The sequence below is a fragment of the Carlito syrichta genome, unplaced genomic scaffold, assembly GCF_000164805.1.
Source record: "Carlito syrichta isolate Samal-C Ts95f unplaced genomic scaffold, Tarsius_syrichta-2.0.1 Scaffold246956, whole genome shotgun sequence".
Classification (NCBI taxonomy): domain Eukaryota; kingdom Metazoa; phylum Chordata; class Mammalia; order Primates; family Tarsiidae; genus Carlito; species Carlito syrichta.
Window position 1 is genome coordinate 167,355 of NW_007191052.1, and position 23,982 is coordinate 191,336.

Here is a 23,982-nt window from a genome sequence, read left to right on the forward strand (position 1 = left end):
TAAATATTTTACCATTGCACTTGACTGTGGGCTCCCTGGATGTTTGCTTTACTATCATGTTGCTTCTGATCAAATTAAACAAGAATGATTATTGCATTCAAATATAGTTTATAAACTTCTTTGATGCCAAATATTTTGCTATTCTGATATTAAAATGAATTAGCAGGAATTAAATTGCTAATATGCATTAAAATATCCTTTACTATGGGTAGAATAAAAAATACATTTTAAACAAAAGGAAATATTATTGTTATGCCACATAGTGTTATGGAGAATTTTTTGACTTCAAGAAATAAAAATAATATTTTATATTTACAGAACTATTTTATATGCATATTGTATCTAACCCCTAATTGCTACAAAGAAAAAAAACTGTGCAACAGAGAACATAATTTCAGCCTATTTTCTTATATACGCTAGCAGTTAAGTGAGGAAATGCAATAAAACGCAGAGATAAGATGCTGAAAGAACTTATGGTGCCAAATAATGTAATCTCTATTCAAAAAGTTTTTTAAGGCAACACTATCACAAACAAACTTTAACAACCATGGCATTCCACCAAGATACGAGATTGCAGATGACCTTATCAATTTGTACAACTGATTACAATGATCTGAATATGTACAATGTGCAGTAGAATACAGGTAGTAAGTGATTGCTATATAACATAAATAGCCTCCAAAAAGTTACTTTTTGAGTTAAAAAAAAGAAGAGTTGAAATACTGAAGTGAATACATTTTGTCATGTTAAATAGGAGAAAGAGTAGAATGTACCTTAGCGCCTGAAATTTTAATACTGCTCTTTAGCCATTTGCAACCCTAAAGTGCTTTCTAGAGATCCTACATATCCCCGAAGTAGTCACACCCCAGTGATTAATAAACAGGCAGATAGTTTACTAATCTATTCCTGAGGCTTTGCCTAAAAAATTGGCATTGCCATCTTCAACATCTTTCTTTTGGAACCATGGTTTTGAATTTGTTCCTTGTTGATAAGCATCCAGAAAATGACAGATTCCAGGAATTTCACTGGGGAAGTTTGGTGGAAGTTCCTCTCTTGATCGAGGAGTAAACACAAAACCAGGACAGTCTTTCAGTAATCTGAAACGATTAAAATAAAAGTATTAAAATTTAATACAGACACAAATTTTTGTGCACTCAAGAAAAGAGGACAATATAACTGAATGAATGTTACTGAGAATATTGATAAACCAGCCATTACAGGTGTGATTGCAGAAAAAGTATAATGACATTAATAGACATCTTCACAGAAGTACAAAGAATAATTAATTCACAATTACAAAAATTTCTGTCAACTAATGTATTTTACTCACATTGAAAAAACTAAATAGTTATAAAATATTTTTGCAAAGATATCTGTATAACAGTACCATTCACAATAGTGAAAAAATTCAAAATCTAGTAATAGCACAAACTCCATACATAATCATAATGGTATTGAATAAGGTTTCCTAAGTTGAGAGAAGTAAGGTATTATACATTTATGAATTCACTACCCCCCCCACAATGAGCAGCATCCATGTATACTCTCCCATCTGCAATTTTTATTTTTAACAATCCCTGGATCACTACATTAAGGTCTATCATTAAACCACTCACCTGAAACTTTAATATCTAACATAGTCTGTATTAGTTATTAGCAAACAATAACACAGTGTATTATCCCCTAAAAAAAAAACTTTTTATAACCTTTTTAAAACAAAGAATCACTTTTTGAATGGGTATATTTTCTGTGTCCTAAATTTACATGTATTTCACGAATACTCAAGAAAATCACATACAATACTAAACAGATTACTTTATTATTAGACAAATGTCATTCCAGAATTCAATGTATTATCAATAAAGCGCCCCCCAAAATGATTACCTTTTATATTTGTGTCTTCTACTGCTTGTCCTGAACTTTAAGTAAAACTAAAATATGTCCTTATTAATTAAATTGCACAAAGCATGATATTTGATTGAAATTATCTATATTCTTTTGAGTCTTTTTACCATATGCAAAAAAGGAAGTACCTCTACACAAAAGAATTTAAAAATGTTATTAAAGGTATTTCACACAGATATTTCTTGCCTAAATAACACATATTAACCATTGCTTGCCCTTCACAAATTTATATGACATAAATATCTCATATATGAGACTAAAAGAAAAATAAATTATTATTCAAATCAATAAAAATCTATATCATAATTGTTTATAAAACATAAAGATGGCAATACAAATTAAACTTTCAATATCATTCATATGTGTGCATAGAAAATAACTAAGAAAAAATTAAAAACAAAACATATACAAAATACTAATACTAGTTACTATCACTGGACAGTGAGCTTATGAGTTATTTTTATTACTTTATAACTCACTTCATAACATATTCATTTTAAAGATGAATATGTGTTACTATTCAAATAAAAATAATTTATTGAAAAAAGCACTATGGTATAAAAGTCTGTATGCACTTTTCTAGTCACATTGCCAATATTGTGAATCTAAGATTTAAGTTGTGAGCCTAGATTGTTGTCAGAAACGTGTATTAGCATATCATACCGGTCTGTTGAAATACCTGTGAAGTCTCAGGTATTTGGGAGTAAAATGAGTAGTTTATATCAATGTCTTCTAACATGACTCAAGACCTTCAGTCTTCGAGATATCAAACAAAAAGTTTTTGAAAGAGTTTAGTGTTATACTGCTTAAAAACAATTAATAGAGAAAAATATAAAAGTGTCCTTTTCATATGTAGAGGTTTTGCAGATATACACACCAGGGCACCGCAGTAGACGCATGCACACATAAACAACCCTGAACATTGAAAGAGCAGCACAGGTATCAGTGAACAGACTGGCAAAATGGACTCATGTCAAGGTAGGATGATTCCTCTTAATGCCTACAATATCCTCTTAGGAAATGGATTCTTGTCCCTACTGATTAAATCTGGTTGGACCTTAGGTCAATTACTATTGCAGTGAACCCCAGGGATTTTTTCCAATCCTCTAGTTAGTATACTGAGTTATTTTTATATTAAAAAGTTATCATCCAACCAGCAAATACTTGTTGCTTTTCCTCTGCATTCTAGGCACTGACATAGGAGCTGGCGATACAGAATGTATACCACGGAGATTAACATTTTGCAAAGGGAGGTAGGCAATGAGCTTGTAAATAAGTACTACATACAATGATTTCAGACACAGCTGTGAACTGAGAAGATGATAAATAAGATACTGTGAGGGTATATGAAGGAAATGTTGCTCTAGCTATGGTAGTTGAAGAATGTCTCTTTGAAAAGAAGAGATGAAATGATCACCGTAAGGTCGATGGTCTGAGATGGTAGTACCATTTTAAGGTGATTAGTAAAGAATGATTGGGTGGGAAGTGGATTTCCTCAGTCTTTGTGGAAAATGACTCATTTTAATTTAGTAAAGTTAAACTCAGTATGTCAATTAGTCATACAAGTGGAAATATGGAGTAGGATATATGGGTCTGTTGCTCTGTGGAGTATTATAAAATGGGCTAGAGATTTTTTTTTTTTCTTAAGATGAGAGTCACGAAAGCTCAGATCCTGAAGAGAATAGGACAGAGTTCTAGGTACCGCAACATTCAAAAGTTAGGTAGGAAAGAAGTATCAACGAAAGACACTGAGAAGGGGTAAACATGAAGTAATGAGAAAACCTGGTGAGTGGTGTCAAAAAACCTAAAAAAGGAAATGTTTAAAGGAGGAAATGGTCAGTCTATTCAATTGCTACTGAGACACTGAGAAAGATATGAAAGAATTGACAATGATTTCAACAAGGTACACTGATAACTCTGATAAGAACAATTTCAGTGAAATGGAAAGGACAAACACTGATTAGAGTGAGATGAAAAAGTAAGAGGTAGAAAAAATAGATAGTGAGGATAAACCATTCCTTAAGATGGACCCCGGAGAAAGGAAGTTTTCACTTTTTCAAGAGCTTTAATAGTTAGATTTGCTTGTATTCTGTTGGGAATGATCATTGCATCAGAGATAAATTGATCAAAGAGAGAAAGCAGTTATTTTCAGTAGATAAGTTCTTGAGAAGGTAAGAGGAAATAACAATATTCATCCAGGGGCAGGATAGCTGGTACAATGGAATAGGTACAAAAGCGGAAGACACTGGTACTGGGGTAGCTGTGCTGATGGACTTTACAGCATGGAGATGTCATAGTTCTTATCTGACTGCTCTGTTCTGTGAAATATGAGGCAAGGTTATCAACTGGGGTCTGGGAAGAAAATGAAAGGTTTTTCGAGCTTTAAGGAGAAAGATATTAAAGAGAATTATCTCTGAGATGAGAAAAGTTAATTTTCTTGATGTAATTTACCTGCCATATAGATCTGGAAAACTTTTTTGTTATTTAATTGGGTTTTTAAAAATAAGAAAACATTTGTGCAACAGATATATTTTGACCTACGATGGACTGGTTTATTTTCTGTTGAAGGTGGGTAGGTAATACCCAAATGACAGATTTTACTGACTCAGATTGTCCATCTTATGTTGTAAGGAGACAGTTAAAACAGAGGTGCCCTTGATGCTAGATGACACGTGGCTCCTCTTAGTATGTGTTAACACTTGCTTCCAGTCCATAAAACTTGGCAAATGTTGAAAAATGTTTAATGATCAGCTAGTTTTCCTCAGGTAAATTTTTTCTTGTTATATAAAGGGAATTTGACTGGCCTTTGTTCCTGGTTGCAGGGAGTGAGCATCTAAAACTCTTGGAAGTTTTTGAGTTATGGGAGTTATCTTTGTTTTTTAGGAGCCCCTTGGGTCACATCTGAGATTATGCTAATGAGATTATTCAAAACAGGAGCGGATACTAGAAAAATCAACCATGAACTTAGAAAGTTGAGCTAACCTAGCCTCTGGGAAGGAAAGTGGGGCTAGAAATTGTTCAATCCCATAGCTGCTGATTCAATCAATTATGCCTACATAATGAAAACAGTAAGACTCTGCACACCAGAGCTCAAAGCTCAGTGCCACGGAGCTTCCTGGTTTGTGAACCCATTGATGTGGTGGGAGGAAGATATGTCCTGATTCTATGGAGAGTAGACATGGAAGCTTTGCATTCAGGACACTCTCACACCTCACCCCATTTGTCTCTTTATTTGTTGGTCTTAATTTGTATTTTTTATAATGCAATTGTAATAATAAGTGTAGTACCTTTCTGAATACTATGAGTCATTTTGTCCAATTTTCTAACTTGAGGGGATCTTGGAACCCTCAAATTTGTAGCTAGTTGATCAAAATTGCTGATGGCATAAGGACTTCTGAAGTGTGGTTGACTTCAGAATTAAGGTCAGTCTTGCTGTATATGTATCCTATAACTTGCAGTAATGACTGTGCTCACTCTGTGTGATTAGTGCCAGAATTGTTCTGCAGTATACCAGCTAATATCAGCAAACCTATCTACATACTGAGAGCATGTCAACTTTTTTAAAAGAATAATGATGGAGGAATATGTGTCTGTAAAGAATTATGGCCGGACTACGAATATTTCAGGAGAGTCATTCTCACGAAGCTAACAAGTAGTTTTATATATATATATATATATATATATAAAGCTAAAGTGAAGATAATAAAAGAATTTTTTTCTTTTAAGATTATCTAAGCCAGAACAAAATTATGGAGAATGAATCAAATCAGTGGGAAAATGGCAACTGTATATAAGTAAAAATAGATTTCAGGTGCTTCATGCAATTAGTACCTATAAGTTGTTGGGCTGACGTTGATTTTTCGTGGTATACTGCAGGACTCAAATTTGTTAGCCAGAGTGACATTGTTTCCAAAAAGACAGTAACGGGGCATTTTAACTCCAACAACTCCAGCAAAAACAGATCCAGAATGCAGTCCAATTCGCATCTGAAATTAAAAAAAAAAATACACAATGTTCTAGTCACTGGTAAAACACTTCCCACTTATGGTGTTTTTTAATGCTCTGACTAAATTGTTTTTCCATTTACCCTCACTACGCCATGCCCTTTCAAGAAACTTCCAGCCAACTTCCCTCTGCTTCTTACATGTGATTAAAAATTACTAGTGCAGAATCAGTAGTCACACCTCGTCACTCTCCTCCATTGGTACATGTCGGTTTATTACACAAACCATCTTTACTTTGTCTCCAATGTCTAAAAACAATTTCCACTTGCATCTGTTGTAGTCATTATGGCAGCATAACAAAAAAGAGTCTATGGGCTATTTATGTAAACCTGGTCTGTCCACCAAGTGAGAGAGACACAAATTCTGAACTCCAGGAGTTCTTTCCCACAACACTAACAGAGAAGGGCAAGTGAAGCTAGCTCCATGGATTTAAAAAGTGTGTGTATTTTTAAAATTTTGCCAGAAAATAACTTTTGCCAAACACTATTTCACTGTTAAAGTAACTAACAACTGGGGGAAGAAAACCATAATATTTAAGCAGAAAATGACAGAGGATGCAAAAAGTGGAAATGACTTAGATCCAGATTACAAAGACTATATACACAAGATAAACATCCAGACCAGTGAAAAATCAAGGTTGTGCCATGCCTAGAAAAAGAGTCAGTCTGTGATGTGTTGGGGCACAAGTTTAGGAATTTTGAAAGTTATCAATGATTTGGAGAGCTACTGTGACAGAATATTTTAAAATGTAATCTTCCAGAAGATCTGATTATTTGCTGATCTTAAAGGATGTACAAATTCCTAAATTACTGCTACCAAAAAACAAGTTAAAGAGAGGATATTCTAAATGACAAATAGACATTATGTTCATTATTTTCAAGTCGTATGTTTAGCTGACCGTTTAAAAAGTTGTATTAGATATATGCATTTTGAACAAAGGGCGAGTATTCAACAAATTAGATACACTTTCGAAATCAGAAAACTCCAATTCTGTCTAGTTTTAATAGCTATTTTTATCTGTCTTCGAGACACTTTCCAGAATCACTTTCTTTTCAGAGGTCTACAAAATTTACAACAAAAGCAATAGATTATGAATCAGGAACTTTGCATTCTAAACCCACCTGTGCTAGTAATTGGTAATCTGCCCTTCCATAAATCTCTTTATTTCCTTCTGATTATTTCTTCATCTGTAAAATGCAGGTTTGGGCTATTTTGAAAGTCCTGTCTTCATCAGCATTTTACTTTAAAACACAAAACTCAGATGTCTGTTATATCTGGCTTTTTATTCTTAAGAATAATATGATTTTACATATGTAACAATTCATTATATATATAAAATTCTGACTCCCAGTAAAAGTTTGAATGAGAATCTGCTGGGACATCTTATATTTAGGAACCACTTTGGGTATGGTGCATTTCATATCATAGGCTTCTAGGAAAAGAAAAGAAGGTGAGAGAGACTAGAAGTGTGTTTCCATGTTCACTTACTACCTACTAACTTTCACTGGTACATCAGCCCTCTGGTCTCTATCACCAACCCATATATGATTTTCTAAGCCCAAAAGGATTAATACTAGTGAGGAAATTAACAGGAATAAACGAGTAGAGGAATGATTTGCATATGTGACATATGTGAGGAAAGCAGAGTCTGAAAAGAAAAAAAGTATATATTTCCTATTCTTTCACTTTTATTCTGTCCCATGAGGTAGCAGAACAAGAAGTAGTAGCAAAAGCCTGGGTTTTGAAACCAAATGGATCTGACACCACATTCTGACACACAAGAAATTTGACTCTCTTATACATCAATAAGTTGTGGATTCTTCTTCATGATGTTGTTTTAAGGATTAGATGATAACTCACAATACACTCCCTTTTGATAAACATTCATGTTTAACTTTCTACTAAAAATACTCTCCACTCTGCCTCTGTGATATTTCACAGGTAGCTCTTAAGGCTATCAGATATTTCCTAGCACTATAGATTAGTACACATAAAAAGGTATTATTAATGTTTCACTTTACAGTCATTAAAGCTAATCTATTATTACCCAGATAACTATTTTCAAATCAGCTATAAATAATTTTTCGAATTGCAAAAATCTAAAAATATATTTCTACAAGTCACAAAAGTCATGCCATAAATTCTCCCACCTCAAACATGCACATCTTAATTACAAAATCCACTTATGTGGAAATCACTAATCCTATTGCTAATAGTCTGAATATTTTAAATATTTACTTTGAAGTTATGAATTCTCTCACAAAAAATTAGAAAGAGAAATAAATACATAATCTTTCTCTTAAAAGACTTCAATTATAGAAACTAAGTCTGAAAAGGTCAGATGATGCTTTTAAAGAGAATTGCAAATAGTTTTACACTCCCCTTATTGAGACTTGGGGTCTAAACCCCCTCTCCTCTGGACAGACTTATGATTACTCTGATCAATAGAATACAATGAAAGTATCACTATGTGTCTTCCAAGGCCAGGTCATAAGAGGCCATGCAGCTTCTACCAGTCTTGTTCAGTGGGATATGAACTACTTGGTAAGAAATGTGACTACATGGACTGCAGTATTGGAGCACTACATGTAACACTTCGACTGACAATCCCAGCTGAACCCAACCTTTCTTTTTTTTTTTAATTGTTATTTTTATTTATTTATTTTAAAGATGTAGGGTACAATTCAGGATTAGATATACAAGTGGTCATCATACAGGTAAATTTTGGGTCTCTTTTGGGTTTCTACTTTGCCCGGTTTGAGATCAGGTACCCTTATTGTGTCCCTCCTCCTGTATCCCACTACTGCCAATCCCTTTCTTATAGTATTATGGTAAATGTTCAGGGTCCGCTTATGAGTGAGAACATGTGGTACTCTGTTCTTTGTTTCTGTGATGGATCACTGAGTATGATAGACTCTAAATTCACCCAAGTTCCTGTGAAGTCCGTATGTTTGTCCTTTATGGCTGTGTAATATTCCATTGTGTATATGTACCATATATATTTTTTTCTTCAGTCTAGTTTCGATGGGCAGCATGGTTGATTCCATGTTTTTGCTATTGTGAACAGTGCTGCAATAAACATGTGTGTGCAGGTATCTTTTTTTGTAAAGTGATTTGATTCTTCCAGATATATTCCCAGTAGGGAGATTGCTGGATCATATGGAAAGCCAATGTCTAGTTCTTTTATAAATTGTCATGCTGTCTTCCAAAGAAGTTGCACTAGTTTGCATTCCCACCAGCAGTGTAAAAGCACTCCTTTTTCTCCACCTCCTTGCCAGCATCTGTTGTTTTTTGTTTTATTAATCATGGCCATTCTTACTGGAGTTAGGTGATATCTCAATGTGGTTTTGATTTGCATTTTTCTGATGATTAGTGAGACTGAGCACTTTTCCATGTTTGTTGGCTGACCGTATATCTTCTTTCGAGAAATATCTATTCATGTCTTTTTCCCACTTTTTAATGAGGCTGTTTGTTTTTTACCTTTTGGCATGTTTGAGTTCCTTGTAGATCCTGGAAGTTAGGCCTCTGTCAGATATACAGCAAATATTTTTTCCCATTCTGTGAGCTGTCTCCCCACTCTCTTGATGGTTTTCTTTTTTTTTCTTTCTTTCTTTTTTTTTTGCAGAAGCTTTTTAGTTTGATGAGGTTCCACTTATCTATCTTATCTCTGATAGCATGGGCACTTGGGATTTTGATCAGGAATTGGTTGCCCATTCCAATTTCCATAAGGCTGTCTCCTGCATTTTCTAAAGTTCTTATAGTTTGAGGGTTTTTTTGGTTTGTTTGTTTGTTTGTTTGTTTTTGAGTTGGTGTCTCACTCTGTCACCCTGACTGGAGTGCAGTGGCTGCTCCCAGCCACTGCAGCCTCAACCTGCTGGACTCTGGTGATCCTTCCGCCTCAGCCTTCCAAGTAGCTGGAACTACAGGCGTGCGCTACCACGCTGGGCTAATTTTTTGATTTATTGTAGAGATGAGGTCTCGCCAAGTTGCCCAGGCGGGTCTTGAACCTGCGGGCTCAGGAAATTCACTCACCTCGGCCTCCCAAAGTGCTGGAATTACAGGCTGAGACACAGAGCCCGGCCGAGGTTTTACGTTTAGGTCTTTGATCCATTTGGAGTTGATTTTTGTGTCTAGTGATAGGTAGGGGTCCTGCTTCAATTTTCTGCATGTGATTAGCCAGTTTCCCAGCACCATTTACTGAATAGGTTCTTCTCTCCCAGTGGTTGCTGATGGAGGCTTTGTCAAAGATGAATTGGTTGAGAAATTGAGGCTTTGCTTCCAGAATCTCTATCCTGATCCATTGGTTCATATACCTATTCTTGTACCAATACGAGGCTGTTTTTTGATTATTGCAGCCTTACAGTAAAGCCTAAAGTCTGGAAGTGTGATACCACTTGTTTTGTTTCTTTTGTTAAGGGTTGTTTTGGCTATTCGTGGTCATTTATGTTTCTGTATGAATTTCTGTATTATCATTTCCAGATCTGAGAAGAATGATGTTGGTAATTCAATGGATAGTGCATTGAATTAGTAGATGGACTTTGATAGGACAGACATCTTAACAATGTTGATTCTTCTTATCCCTGGGCATGGAATATTTTTCCATTTGTTAGTATCTTCTTGGTTTTCTTTGAGCAGTGCTCTGCAATTTTCATTGTAAAGGTCTTTCATGTCTTTGGTCAGAAAGATCCTGAGGTATTTCATTTTCTTTGAGGCCATTGTGAATAGGATTGTACTTTTTATTTGGTTCTCTGCCTGCTTTTTGTTGGTGTATAAGAATGCAACTCTCTTTTGCACATTTATTTTGTACCCCGAGACTTTGCTGAAGTACTTTATCAGTGAAAGTAGGTTTTTGACAGATACTTTTGGGTTTTCAAGGTATAGGATCGTATCATCAGCAAAGAGGGATAACTTAACTTCCTCTCTTCCTATTTGGATACCCCTGATTTCTTTATCTTATCTAATTGCTCTAGCTAGGACATCCGACACATGTTGAACAAAAGGAAAGAGCAGCCTTGTCTTGTTTCAGTTTTCAGAGGTGATGTTACTAGTTTCTGACAATTTAGAATATGCTGGCTATGGGTTTGTCATAGATGGTGCTTACTATTTTGAGTTATTGAACCCAACCTTTCAACCATCCCCACCTAGAAACCAGGCAGCCATCTTGGATTGGATTCTTCAGCCCCAAGTTTTGCAACCCCAGCTATTCCAGGCATCTCCTACATTTGAGTATTCCTAGATGAGGTCCCAGATATTGTGGAGTAAAGACATGGTACATGCTAATCTATGCATAATAAATGTTTATGATTTTACTACTAAATTTAGATATGTTACACAACAACATATAAATGGAATGGCAATAGACAGAAAATAGTTGTGAAGGCTTAGATGTATGGATTCTATTTAAGGTGAAAGAGATCAGGGTATACCTTTGAATATTACAGTTTTGTTCTTACATTTTTTCTTTCTCCTCTCTATATTTTACAGTATACAACAAGATTCTACATTACTCAAAGTATTTCTGAAGGTCACCAATCGAGGGTTGTTCCAATAAAAATTAAGTGGCAGATCCACTACAAGTGAGACAAATAAAGGTAATTCGTTCACGTTCTATCTATTAAACAGATGCCTAGCATATTAACTTTATCTTCTCATCTGTAGGAGTTGGAAAACTAAAAAGTACATTTTCCAAATGTCTTGAAGGTTCCAGATGCATTCAGGTTTGGTGAATCAAATGTATTTGCATGAGCTTGGAAGGCCTGATTTCTGCTGTGACTGCACTTATCTTGCTTCTGAGTGCAAGCACAATTGTGGAAAACTGTGTGCTGTCTGTGGCATGCTAGCAGACTCTCCGTTTCTCAGTCACTCATCTTGTGATGGTCGTGAGGCAGGATTGCCATACTGCTGATTCAAATTAGAGTAGTGAAGTTTTGTTCTGTAGCCAGCGGTAGCAGTAACAGCTTTCTGAATGCAATTGTTTCCTGACTGTGACTGTGGTGGGATAATTCTGGAATTAGCTTCCAGATTGTGGAAAATGCTGTAACTCTGAGGCATTCAAAGTCATTTTTTTTTTTTTGAAAGCTCAACTTGTAGATGGCTTCTCCTGTCCTCTCAATGATTCTGTAGGCCATTTAATACTTGATAGTATATTTCTTCTTGCTTACACAGGTTAGAGAAGATTATGCTTCTACAACTAAACCCGATTGATACACCAATCTTTTGATCGTCAACTAATATGCATTTGTTCTTGTTCTTGTGACATCTCCTAGACATTACAGAATTTGCCTTACCTTGATAGCTTCTCCATGGGGAGACATGACTTCATTAGAGAGCTCCATCATCTTCAGGGCCATCAGTGCTATCTGAACAGCATGGGTATCACTCTCTTTGTGTAATCCACCAGCTACACAATATGCATCACCAATAGTCTCCACCTAGACATAATATATTTTCCATATTATAAAGAAAAGCTCAGGAAATATCACAGTCTGTGTCCTACAGTAGAAATTAAGAACTATACAGCAAAAATCTCAGTGCTCAGGCTCTATGAAGAATCAGGGCAAATCAGACACTCTCAGCAATGGCTTTCTCTTTCAGGAAATTCATAAAATTTAGACCCTTTGCATCAGGGCACTGATATGCAGGGAGAGGCAGCACAGTCCTGTGAACACAATATTAGGTAGAGTCTACTCCCAGACTTTTCACTGACTCATCACATCATTTAACCTCTTTCATTTTTCACAATGTAAAATGTTTTTTTTGTAGAAACAAATGATATATTTTGGAATTATAATACATTTCTTAAAGATAATTTGCTCATTTTATATCCTCCTCATCCTAAAATAGCATTTTGCATGAAATCACTACTCAATAAATCTTATAAGAATGTAGTGAAAATATGCAATGTAAAACCAAGATATTAATAGTCATAAGAGTAAAAGGTTGCCGGGCTCAGTGGCTCAGCCTGTAATCCCGCGCTTTCGGAGGTCGAGGTGAGTGGATTGCCTGATCCCGCAGGCTCGAGTCCCGTCTGGACAACTTGGCGAGACTTCATCTCTACAATAAATCAAAAACTAGCCGGGCATGGTAGCGCACGCCTGTAGCTCCAGCTACTTGGAAGGCTTAGCAATTAAGTGTCTACGTGGATTTTAATGACATAGTACAGAAACCAAGATATCCAACCAGGGAAAAAATGGTGCTTGAAAGGCTATTAGAAACCAAGCTATTGTCGATATTCCAAGTTTAATATTATTGTTATCTTCATCATTATTGTTGTTTAATCTGTCTGTTATACTGGCTACAGAAAGCAAATATTTAATTTAAATCCACAAATAATCCTCCTAATTCTAATAACTGCATCTTTCTTCTCTTCCAAATATTTATTGTAACTATAAGGTGCGATTATTATTCTTATCCACAGTCTCCATTGTGAGAGAATGAGAAAGAATAATTTTTTAGAAATTCCCTATTTCACTCAAGAGTAAATGCTGGAGTCCTTAAATGGCTCCAAATTTCTTAGCCTGTCTGTCTGTTTAACTCTGACTTTATTCTCTCATTCTCTTTTTCACTTGGTTCTAATGTCACTGGCCTCCTATTATTCCTCAAACATACCAAACATGCTCCCACTTGCCATTCCTTTGCCAGGAGCAGCCTCTCTACAGATGGATAACCATTTGACTTGTTCCTCCTTCCTTCAATCTCTGCTAAAACCTCATCTTACTAGAAAAGCCTATCCCAAACACTCTCTAAAGAAAGAGCAATCAGTGCTTACCATTTGCTCTTCTTGTTCCCTTTAACTTACTTTATTTGTCCTCCAGACTACTGGAATACTTTACTTTTACTCATTTGTTTATTGTTTCTTTCCCCCCAATAAGATGTAAACTCTCTGTATTTGTCTATTTGCTTAACTCCTATATAACCAGTGCCCAGGAATGAATGAAACTAGATGGCAGTGTGTCCAGTATGCTTTACCTCTGCAGTATCTAAGACGTGCTCATCATGATGGCTTGTGTGTGTGTGTGTGTGTGTGTGTGTGTGTGTGTGTGTGTGTTGGACTCTCACTCTGTCACCCAGGTTGGAGTAGTGCGGGGGCACGCTCATGGCCACCACAGCCTCAACCTGCTGGGCTCAGGCGATCCTTCCGCCTCAGCCTTCCAAGTAGCTAGAACTACAGACATGCGCCACCACACCCAGCTACATTTTTTTATTTATTGTAGAGATTAGTTCTTGCCAATTGGCCCAGGTTTGCACCCCTTGCCTCAGGCAATCCTCTCACCTTGGCTTCCCAAAGTGCTGGAATTAAAGGCTTGAGCCACTGTGCCTGGCCCATGATGGCTATTACAGGTGCTCAATAAATATACTAAGCAGAAGTCCTACCACAACTCCTACTTGGTGTTAGGGGCCCATTCTCTGCTCTTGTAGGATCTTGCACATACTTGGGTAAAAGCAGGCATCCATCCATGAAGTCACATGGAAATCTGGCATTTGTCCATTCTGCCCTCTTCTGCCTCCTGCTCTTCCCCATGTGTGACCTCTTCTTACAGAAATTGTGCCCTCTATCTCTGTGTCCATTGCCCACCCATGCTGACAAATGCTGGATAACCAGTAAATCTTTGCTAAAACAGTTGGTAAGTAAACACAGAAATTAACAGGAAAATGGTCAAAAGATTGAAAGAAAGTAAAATCAGTCACATCATGAAATAAATAAGGTTGAGTATTTTTTAGAAACCATCACACTCATAGGTCAGCCTATGATTATATGTTTTGTATATCTGACATTTATTCCACGGTTAAGACCTGTCCTTGTTTATTTTCAGCTACCTCCAAGTATTTTCAAGCAAAATCAGAAGTGAAGAGAAAGCAGAAGTGAAGACTGGCAGAGAAGATGCTTTACTATCTAGCTACAGATGTAGTTAGATTAATCAGAAAACTCTGTGGTTGCTGCCCTTGTAGTGAGGAGCAGAGTTTCAAATTACTTGATAGAGTATTTGGAAACTATACCCCAAAGTCTATACCCTTGATAGAAATAACCAAAAGTAGAAGAGGCCTACTTTTTCTATTAGCAGTCACGCAGCTTGCAAAGGAGAAAAAGACTTCCTCCCCACGATTCTAAGACAGGAGACATTCTCAAGATAGAAAATGTCTACAAATAAATACAGTAAATTCCACAAGAGGTCATCAAACTTAACCTAACTCTAGCCAATTATTTTATCTATAATTATACATAGATCTTTTTTTTCCCCCGAGAGAATCATAGCTGCGTTTGGAATTTCCTGTTAGAAATTTCAAAAATTAAGGTTTGACTTCTAGCATCTAGAACAAAAAATGGCAAGGGCTTATGTGTTCCCATAAATACTGTTTGTTTCCTCTTCAATCATTTATTTCATGTTTGGTGAAGCTCTGGAATGTCAGATTGTTAATGTGGCAGATTAAGAAGGTGATTCAAGCCAGATAAATGAAAAGCATACTTTGTTCTTAGTACCAATATCTAAAATGAGGCAAAATATTGTATATCAGTTAAAAAAATTTTAATTCTAAAAAATCAGGAGAATAGGAAATCTCTTAATTAGTTGTCTTACTAATAACAATTGCATAATTAAAAAATGACTTATTAGCCATCAGGAACAGTCACTGCTGTATCCCCAGTGGCAATAATGATACCTGACTGATCCTAGGTACTCAATCTATTCTAGATATACGATGAATAATATATATTATCTATTATAATGTTTATAACAATCCTATTCATGAAGTGTATTGGACATAATGCATGTTATTCATGCATATATACTCTCTGAGTGGATATTATATTCTTTGTTTTAGAAAGAATGAGAAAGGTTATTTCACATGCTCATATTACAAACAAAGTAAGGCAGAGAACAAGATTTGAAGACAGTTCTCACTTATTCAAATGTCTCTGCCCTTGGCCAAATAGCAAAAATGCCTTAAGTAGGTGATTTTGATTTTCATTAACTGGCCATGAAAAGTATCATGTTAAGTCTATATTGAATAAATCTATTTAAAGGCAAATTTTATAATCCCCATGTATCTTTACTTTTAAAGGATAAAGTGTCCCTTGTAAACCACATCTTGAGTTATCTCATGCTTAATAATTCAACTCAATCTCCAGAGTGAATGCAGGTCCATTGACGGTTAAACTCCCCCTCTTCGCAGATCCTACACCCATCTTCCATTCTGCCTATCCTCCCTCCATCCTGTGCTTATTCTTTGAGAATAAAATGTGGCAGTCCTTTCCTAGAGCAATGATCCCTGTTTCTAAGTAGGTTCTGAGCTATTTCTGACTAAAGAACACCCCCATAATTAAAACACAACGCCTGCTCCCAAGATGTGATTTGCATGACCCTGCAGAGAAGGCCTCTCTTTCCACTATAATTCAGGTCCTAGGTCAGTGCTTTTGCCTCAATGACTTTTGCAGGTGAAACGGCCATTGCCCTGCTTCACCCCTACCTTGTAGACATCCAGTTCTCCACACTGCTGGTCAAAGCGAGTGTAGAGCGCATTAAGCATGGTGATGACCTGCAGCGGCGAGCACTGGGAGCAGATGGCAGTGAACCCAACAATGTCCGAGAAGAGCATAGTGACGTTACTGAACTTCTTGGCTTGCACTACTTGCCCTTGCCACAGCTGCTGTGCCACCTCACTGGGAAATATAGAGCAGAGAAGGTCTACTGTTTTCTTCTTCTCCTCCTCCAAGGCTTGGTGGGCTTGTTCGAGGGTGGCCTTCAGCTTCCCCAGTCTCTTCTTCAGGCCATCTTGAGCTCTGGCTTGTTCCCCTATCAAGACCACATCCCTCAACGCATTGTGAATTGGAATGTCTGAGAGGTAGAGCCCTCGTCCTGTGAAATCTTCTAATCTGTCCACACAGGGTGACCCCAAGAACAAGACTGCACTGGATTCAACAATGTACATCATTTGGCCTTTGAGGTCCATAACCTGTGAAGCAAAGGAGAACCAATCATTGTGGTTTATTCAAGTTTCCAGCATCTTTCTGGGGTCAAAGGAGAGGAAGTAGATACAGTGGCAATCCATTTGTGTTTAAATTCTATTTTTTTCAACCTGTTGAACAAGAACAATATACTTTCTTATAGTTGCAACTTGCTCAGAGTTCTAAAATGCATGCAGACATTTGAAGAAAATACTGAGGCCTACACAGAAATCATGATTTGCAATGAACAATGCACAAACTTGTTGCTTCAAGGCTTTCTCAAGAGGCAACATGCTGATGCTCTTGCTACTGTATTATGTTAATATTCTCATTTGATTAATCTGGAATTATATTTTTGCATAATGTGGTACTCATGAAAATATAATCTCCCTACTTCTTCCCTCCCTCCCATTTTCTTTCTCTCTCTCTCTCTCTTTTATTTCTTTTGTCTTCTGTTGTAACGTACTTCACTTCTTCCCCTCTTCTACCATGAGCTACTTATTCCATCTTATAAGAATGGAAGTTAAAAAGACTCCAAAAGTAAAAATTTTGTCCTAATACATATATATCACATGTGTGTATTAGGAAATATATATACATATATATATTAGGAAAAAAATTTTTTTTACATGTATATATATTTTTTCCTGTCGCGAGTAGCTCAGAACTATCTTTTGAAAGTCATTATTTTTCCAGAGACTGCAGCACAAAGTATCTGAATCTTATAGGAGAAGCTACCTCCCTCTTCCAGCTTTGCCATAAGAACCTAACCACCCCTGCCTTCTAAATTCCAAACAAATAGTGAAACTAGCCAGCTGAAGGGACTGTATTCTGGAGGTCTTGAAAGAGGTGGGGCTTCAAGTGATCATCCTGGACCACAAGAAGATTTACTAGCACGTGTGAATATGTATATGTGTGTTCCTTGCAGAAATCCAAATGCCTTTCAATAAGGAACTGGTTAGATAGAGTAAAACCACACAATGGAATACCACTAGACCTTTGAAAAAATTAAACAGAACTATATTTAATGACATGGAAAGATGCCCAAAATACATTGTTTAGTGATAAAAGAAGTTATAAAATAATACTTTTTAAAGAAAAATGTATATAACTTTTTAAAATTTTTGCTGCAGTGAATATTTAGTATTACTCATTTTTAAGCATTCAGATATATTATTCTTATAATAGAAAAACCATAATATAGCGGTTTTCATTTGGAGGAACAAATAGTGCTTCTACTGGGGCTCCACATGTCTCAAACTTCTCTCTTAGCTTTGCTTGTACTATCAGCTATGAGTTAGCAAACTTTCTTTCCTGACATTAAATAATTATCAAAGTTTTCTATCAAGAGATGACAAAATGTCTCCCCCCCCACATTCTGTACAATTAATCAAACAAAGTGTTTATTTTCTCATGTCTATTAAGGATTGATTAAAAGCCCATTTAGTTGCCTCCTATAAGAAACAAGTCATTTTTGTTTATTGTAAAACAATGCCTCTTATTATTCAAAATAAGGCAGCTATTGGATAATAATTGAAAACTTATTTTATAGAAACATTTATCTAATTCCATTACAAAATATTCCATAAATATTTCAAAAGGCAAACTGCATTCAATAAAATATTGTGGATAAATCAAGTAAGCAAGCCAATGAATGCAGAAACAATTTTAAGTTTATTCAGGACTTAGCATTATTTTAGAAATATGTTAAACATGTTTTATCAAAGCATTTAAAGTGATGCATATATTTGTACCTTTTTGGGTTTAGCTAATATTATGGCTTTCCTTACCCTTGAAGATTTCTTCACAGAGTTGTCCCATCTCCTCACTCGAACAACAAATTGCATGTTCAACATAGTCATGATTCCGCTAAACGTTTGGTTGATTTTTGGAGTCAGAATCTCAAAATATTCTTCAAAATGAGGCTTTCCTTGAAAGTCTCTCCTGTTCATCAGCCTTTTAATGCCATTCCCAAACTGCAGAATCGTCATATCTTTGTCAAACATGAAATGGAATGGAAATGTCTTACAGAAGAGAGATGTGGGGATCACTAGGGAGGACTGGGGTTTGCTGGGGGACAGGCATGGTTTGGTGCTTTTCACGTGAACAGCGTATAGCAAATAGGGCTGATTAACAAACTCACTGCAATCGTTGTGGAAGCAGGGAGGCATTAAGGACACTTCTACTTCAGTTTCATACAGTACATGAGCAGCTGCCTTTATAATGCCAGGGAGAATCAGGGATGTGGTTCTCTTGGGGAAGAAATAGTAAACATTTAGGAAGTCGTGATCCTTATCTAGGCATAGGATGGAGGCGTCCTCAAGCCTGCCCTTCTTTCCTGCTTCCTGGCAATGGCTGCTCTGCTTCAGGAGAGTACTGAAGCTGTTTAAAAAGTCTTTAAGAGTGCCTCCAACCACGCCGAGAATATGCTCATCTTCCTCGTAACAGATTTTAAAAAGCTCTTCACCGAGAGATTCTTTCATGATCTCCATGGGAACTCCTGAAAGCATATAATACATTTTCTGCCATATCAAATATGTCTCTTTGTTAGAGCTATGCTGTAGATACTATTTTCAACACTGGATTATCTGCTGATTTAGTTCCCTTTATATCTGATAATAACAATTCCAAACAAAGTAAAACACCCATATTCAAAGTATCCAATTTTAGCTTCTAAAATTCTAGCAAGTCCGAATAAAAATCCCAAATCAGTTCATTAAAAAAGAATCACCAATTGAATATAATACACAATTTTTAATCTTCCTTAAACTGATCTATAAAAAACAATTCAGTCGGGCACGGTGGCTCAAGCCTGTAATCCCAGCATTTTGGGAGGCTGAGGTGAGAGGATTGCTTGAGCCCAGGAGCTCAAGACCAGCCTGGGCAACTTGGCGAGACCTTGTCTCTACAATAAAAAATAAAATATAAAATAAAATAAAATAAAATAAAATTAGCTGGGCATGGTGACACAAGCCTGTGGTTCCAGCTATTTGGAAGGCTGAGGCGGAAGGATCACCGGAGCCCAGCAGGTGGAGGCTGTGGTGGCTGTGAGCGTGCCACTGCATTCCAGTCTGGGCGACAGAGTGAGACTCCAACTCAAAAAAAAATTAAAATTCCAGTATTAAGTTCATTTCAGAAAAAGTCCTGCCATCTTTCTGTTAACAACAAAGCAATCCATCTTCATGAAGGAACCATCCCCCTCAGAGGGCTCCAGCAGTGCTATATCGGTTGCCAGAATTAGCTGTAAATCACTGCTCGTGAAATTCAATCTCATGGGATTATAAAATGTTTGCTTTTTTCTTTTCTGAAAACATCATTCTTGTTGTTTAATGTTACCTGCATGAGTATTCACTTGGAATATATTATTGACTTTTACAGCGTCTCCTTCTATAATCTCCTATATTCATTGTACTCTGTGTACCACATTTTTCTCATCAGTAATGTGGGCAAAAGAGTAGTGCCCTCTTCATAGCACTATTGTGTGTGGGGCTTATGTTTAGAATCGCCCCTGACTTTTAGGATAGGCTCAATATGAGTGAGCCATCGTCATTATTAATATAATTCTTAATATACTGTACTTTTATTTATTTATTATTATTATTATTATTATTTTGAGTTGGAGTCTCACTCTGTTGCCCAGACTGGAGTGCAGTGGCCACTCCCGGCCACCGCAGCCTTGACCCATTGGGCTCCGGCGATCCTTCCGCCTCAGCCTTCCGAGTAACTGGAACTACAGGCGCCCGCTACCACGCCCAGCTAATTTTTGATTTATTGTAGAGATGAGGTCTCGCCAAGTTGCCCAGATGGGTCTCGAACCTGAGGGCTCAAGCAGTCCACTCACCTCAGCCTCCCAAAGGCGCGGGATTACAGGCTGAGCCACCGAGCCCGGCTTATACTGTATTTTTAGAATGATGTAATCTCTCGACCCATATACTCACACTTTAGAAAAGACAACAAGATAAAAAGTCCCTCATCTATTTCTTACCCCAAACTAAAACTAATTATTAATGTGAGAACACTAGTAACCCTTTTCCCCACGATTGCTTCCAGCCTTTAAAGGCATTCTTTATTATTTAATGCATAAATGAGGAACATTTAGGTTTAAGATCAAAGCCTGTGAATGTGTCAGCTTCTTATCCAACCATATCTATTTCTCAGTAAGTAAACATCAAATGAGAAAATGTTTTAGGTCAAGCAAAAATAAACCGTATGAAAAAAAAAGCTGCTCTTTACATTAACTATAATACCTTAATACTGGGAGTCACCAACAACAAATATGAATATTTTGGAGAAAAATATTAGTTTATAGATATAGGATATACTTCTTATTTACATATGCTTCAACAATTCTATTACCTGCTGCAATTGCTTGGTCTGCAATTATTTTTTCAAAATCTTCGCTTTCCAAAGATTTCCTGGAAATATTTCAACATCTTAAATTATAAACTGATAAACAAATGCTAAAACTTCATATACAGAAAGAATGACAGAAAATGATTTAAATTACCTTTTCTGTAGAGGCAAATCTTGGCTATCAAGTTTACAGGAAAGGAGCAATGACATGTACAATCAAAAACAATGTTGGAAAACCCCAGAATATACACGACATAGAGAGTTTCATCATTCTTTATGATGCATATTTGTCTTTTAAAGTAACTTCCTGTAGGCTAATACAGATGAACTCAGACATGAGATTTTTTTGACTTTATGATGGTGTGAAAGCTAAAGGCATTCAGTAGAAACTATACTGTGAATTTTGAATTTCTGTCTTCTCTTGTGCTGCTGATCTGCAGTATTGATACTCTTGCTATATGGGGCAGGTCCAGTAAGCCACAGTTCCCAGGCAGCCACACAATCAAGAGGGGAAACAACCACTACTCTACAGGGTACTGTGTTGTCAGGTGATTTTGCACTGCTAGGCTAATTTAAGTTGCTGAGCATGCGTAAGGTAAGCTAGGCTAAGATATGATGTACACATGGTTAGGTATATTAAATGCATTTTCAGTTTTTGATGTTTCCAAGTTATGATGAGTTTATCCGGCCATAATCCCATTGTAAGTCAAGAAGTATGTGTACTAAAGATCTATACCTACATTGACTAGCAACCATGAGTGTGAAGTAGCAAGAAGTGCATGGTTATAAGTCAGCCCAGGGGGTTTCTGACAACCAAGAAGAAAAATCTACATACAGATGAATTTTACTTTCACTAATACTGTGCATTTTTCTTCTAAAGCAAATACATAGAATATATTGTTTTTGAGCTTAAGGCTGTATATATTTAGGTCTCAGGTATTGTTACATTAAGCTTTTTATCCTTGATCTTGTATAAAAAATTAGTAATGAAATAAATTTATTCTTTATTCAATTACTGCACTTGTTTTTATAAGATTGGAGTTGATAATATAATAGCATACATTTTTATTCATAGAAATTTTCTGTAATATTTGGTGGACAATTTATTGATTCATGTTTATCTAATTTTTTTTATGATTTCTGATAGTGGTGAGCAGTTATGACAAAATTTGCCAAACAATTAGAGCATATTAAAATACACCCAAGGTTCTCTTTGTGTTTAATATGCCATTAGACAAGCCAAATTTCCAAACAGACACACAACTAAAATTTTAAGAAGATTTCAATACAACCTGATACTAGTTGAGAAGTTTCAAAAGAAAATATTTTGAGACGGTAAATTGCCCAGTCCACTACTTTATCACAAAAAGATACACTGCATAAAACTATTTAAAATGATTGATAGAAATACTTTCTTACCTGAGTTGGTTGAGGATCGCTATAGGTCATTATACCCATTTTGGATCTATCTACAGATCATCAAATCCCTTGTTATATATTTCTCTCTATTAATCAATCTTCAGATGTTTTTGTTTTTGTTGTTGTTGTTGTTGTTTTTACTTATTTAAGCAATTTCAATTTTTGGTTTCTAAATATTGAGAGCAAATCTGCTCAGAGAATTCATGCTAATGCTGCTATTTCCCAGCTCCCAGCACCCATCACGTGAGATGTGAGCAAAGGTTAGCTGGTACAAATAGCCCATCATGCAATTCAAACTATGCTCCCTACTCTCAGCTTCCAAAAATACAAGCAGGCGTAAGCACTGCACATGCACCACCAAGAACACATGCATGCCATGCATGCACATAACACATGCACTTACCAACTATGAGTTCATACACGTGATGATGGGATCTAAAGATCCCAGAAAAAGTTACTAAGAAAGAGCTTTCTGGGCAACCAATACAGAGAGATATAATGACTGTACTAAAACTCATTCACGTAGAAAGAAGAAGGAAAAATCTTATTTCAACAACAAAAGAGTTATTATCAGGACAATTTAAAAATACGATCAGTTTTTTATTCTCTTCAAGCAATCAGAGAATTGGTAAAAGATTTTTTCAAAATTCCCAAATAAAATGACCGTTGTTTGTTTACATTTTGAGATTTTTTTTAAAAAAGAGATACACTGCTGGGAACATGTCCTAACTAAATCTCCCCATGAAGCTGTAGGAACATTTCAGAGCACAAGGCCCTGAGAATAGATTTTGAGTAAACTGGCTGCCAAGGACTTCAGCAGACAGACACAGTAGCACCGCGGGAATGACTTGAGGCTATCTTATCAGCCTGACTGAGAGTTAAGGTCAGAGGCGTTCTGGAATGCTTTCCATATTACGCGCGTAAACAAAGCTTCTGTCAGACACATAGATTCACACTCTCTCCTTCTGGACCCATGACCCCTTCTTGGCTTGATTCTACTGCCTGCAGTCTGGGACCAGTTAGTCAGCAAGGAAAATTAAGCACAGATAATCCACAAGGCAGATTATCCACTCATGAGTAGGAGACAGATGAATAAATTTATAAAATATTCCTGACAATGGTACTGGTTTGCAAAACTTCAATGCTGCAAATTTGAAATCAAGTATTCACTCTATTATTTACAAGTTAAATAATCCTTGAGATTTCAAGAAATAAAAAGCAGGGCCTATTAAATTATCTGCCAGCAATAAATGTGCTAATTATGCTTGAAAAATTAACTATACAAGTCAAAGTTTTTAAAATATGTAACTTTATTTAAGCCTCTTCAGAAAACTAAGAAAAATTCAAAGAATATAAGAC

General features: G+C 36.2%; 1 protein-coding gene across 2 annotated transcripts in view; it reads right to left on the reverse strand.

Moving 5' to 3' along the window:
* Window positions 1–708: 708 nt before the first annotated feature.
* The window catches only part of GUCY1A3 (guanylate cyclase 1 soluble subunit alpha), a 65,888-nt gene continuing 42,614 nt past the window's right edge, over window positions 709–23,982 (reverse strand). Inside the window, exons 4-9 of one of the 2 annotated variants that reach the window (XM_008051950.2) lie at window positions 21,208–21,266; window positions 18,642–19,351; window positions 16,374–16,859; window positions 12,197–12,340; window positions 5,737–5,891; window positions 709–1,097 (exon numbers count right to left, since the gene is read on the reverse strand). In XM_008051950.2, coding sequence (XP_008050141.1) covers window positions 896–1,097; window positions 5,737–5,891; window positions 12,197–12,340; window positions 16,374–16,859; window positions 18,642–19,351; window positions 21,208–21,266 — 1,756 coding nt within the window. In that variant the 3' untranslated portion in view covers window positions 709–895. Of the gene's footprint in view, window positions 1,098–5,736; window positions 5,892–7,061; window positions 7,097–12,196; window positions 12,341–16,373; window positions 16,860–18,641; window positions 19,352–21,207; window positions 21,267–23,982 lie in introns of those variants that run through there. The other variant, XM_008051951.1, reaches the window with a different exon arrangement.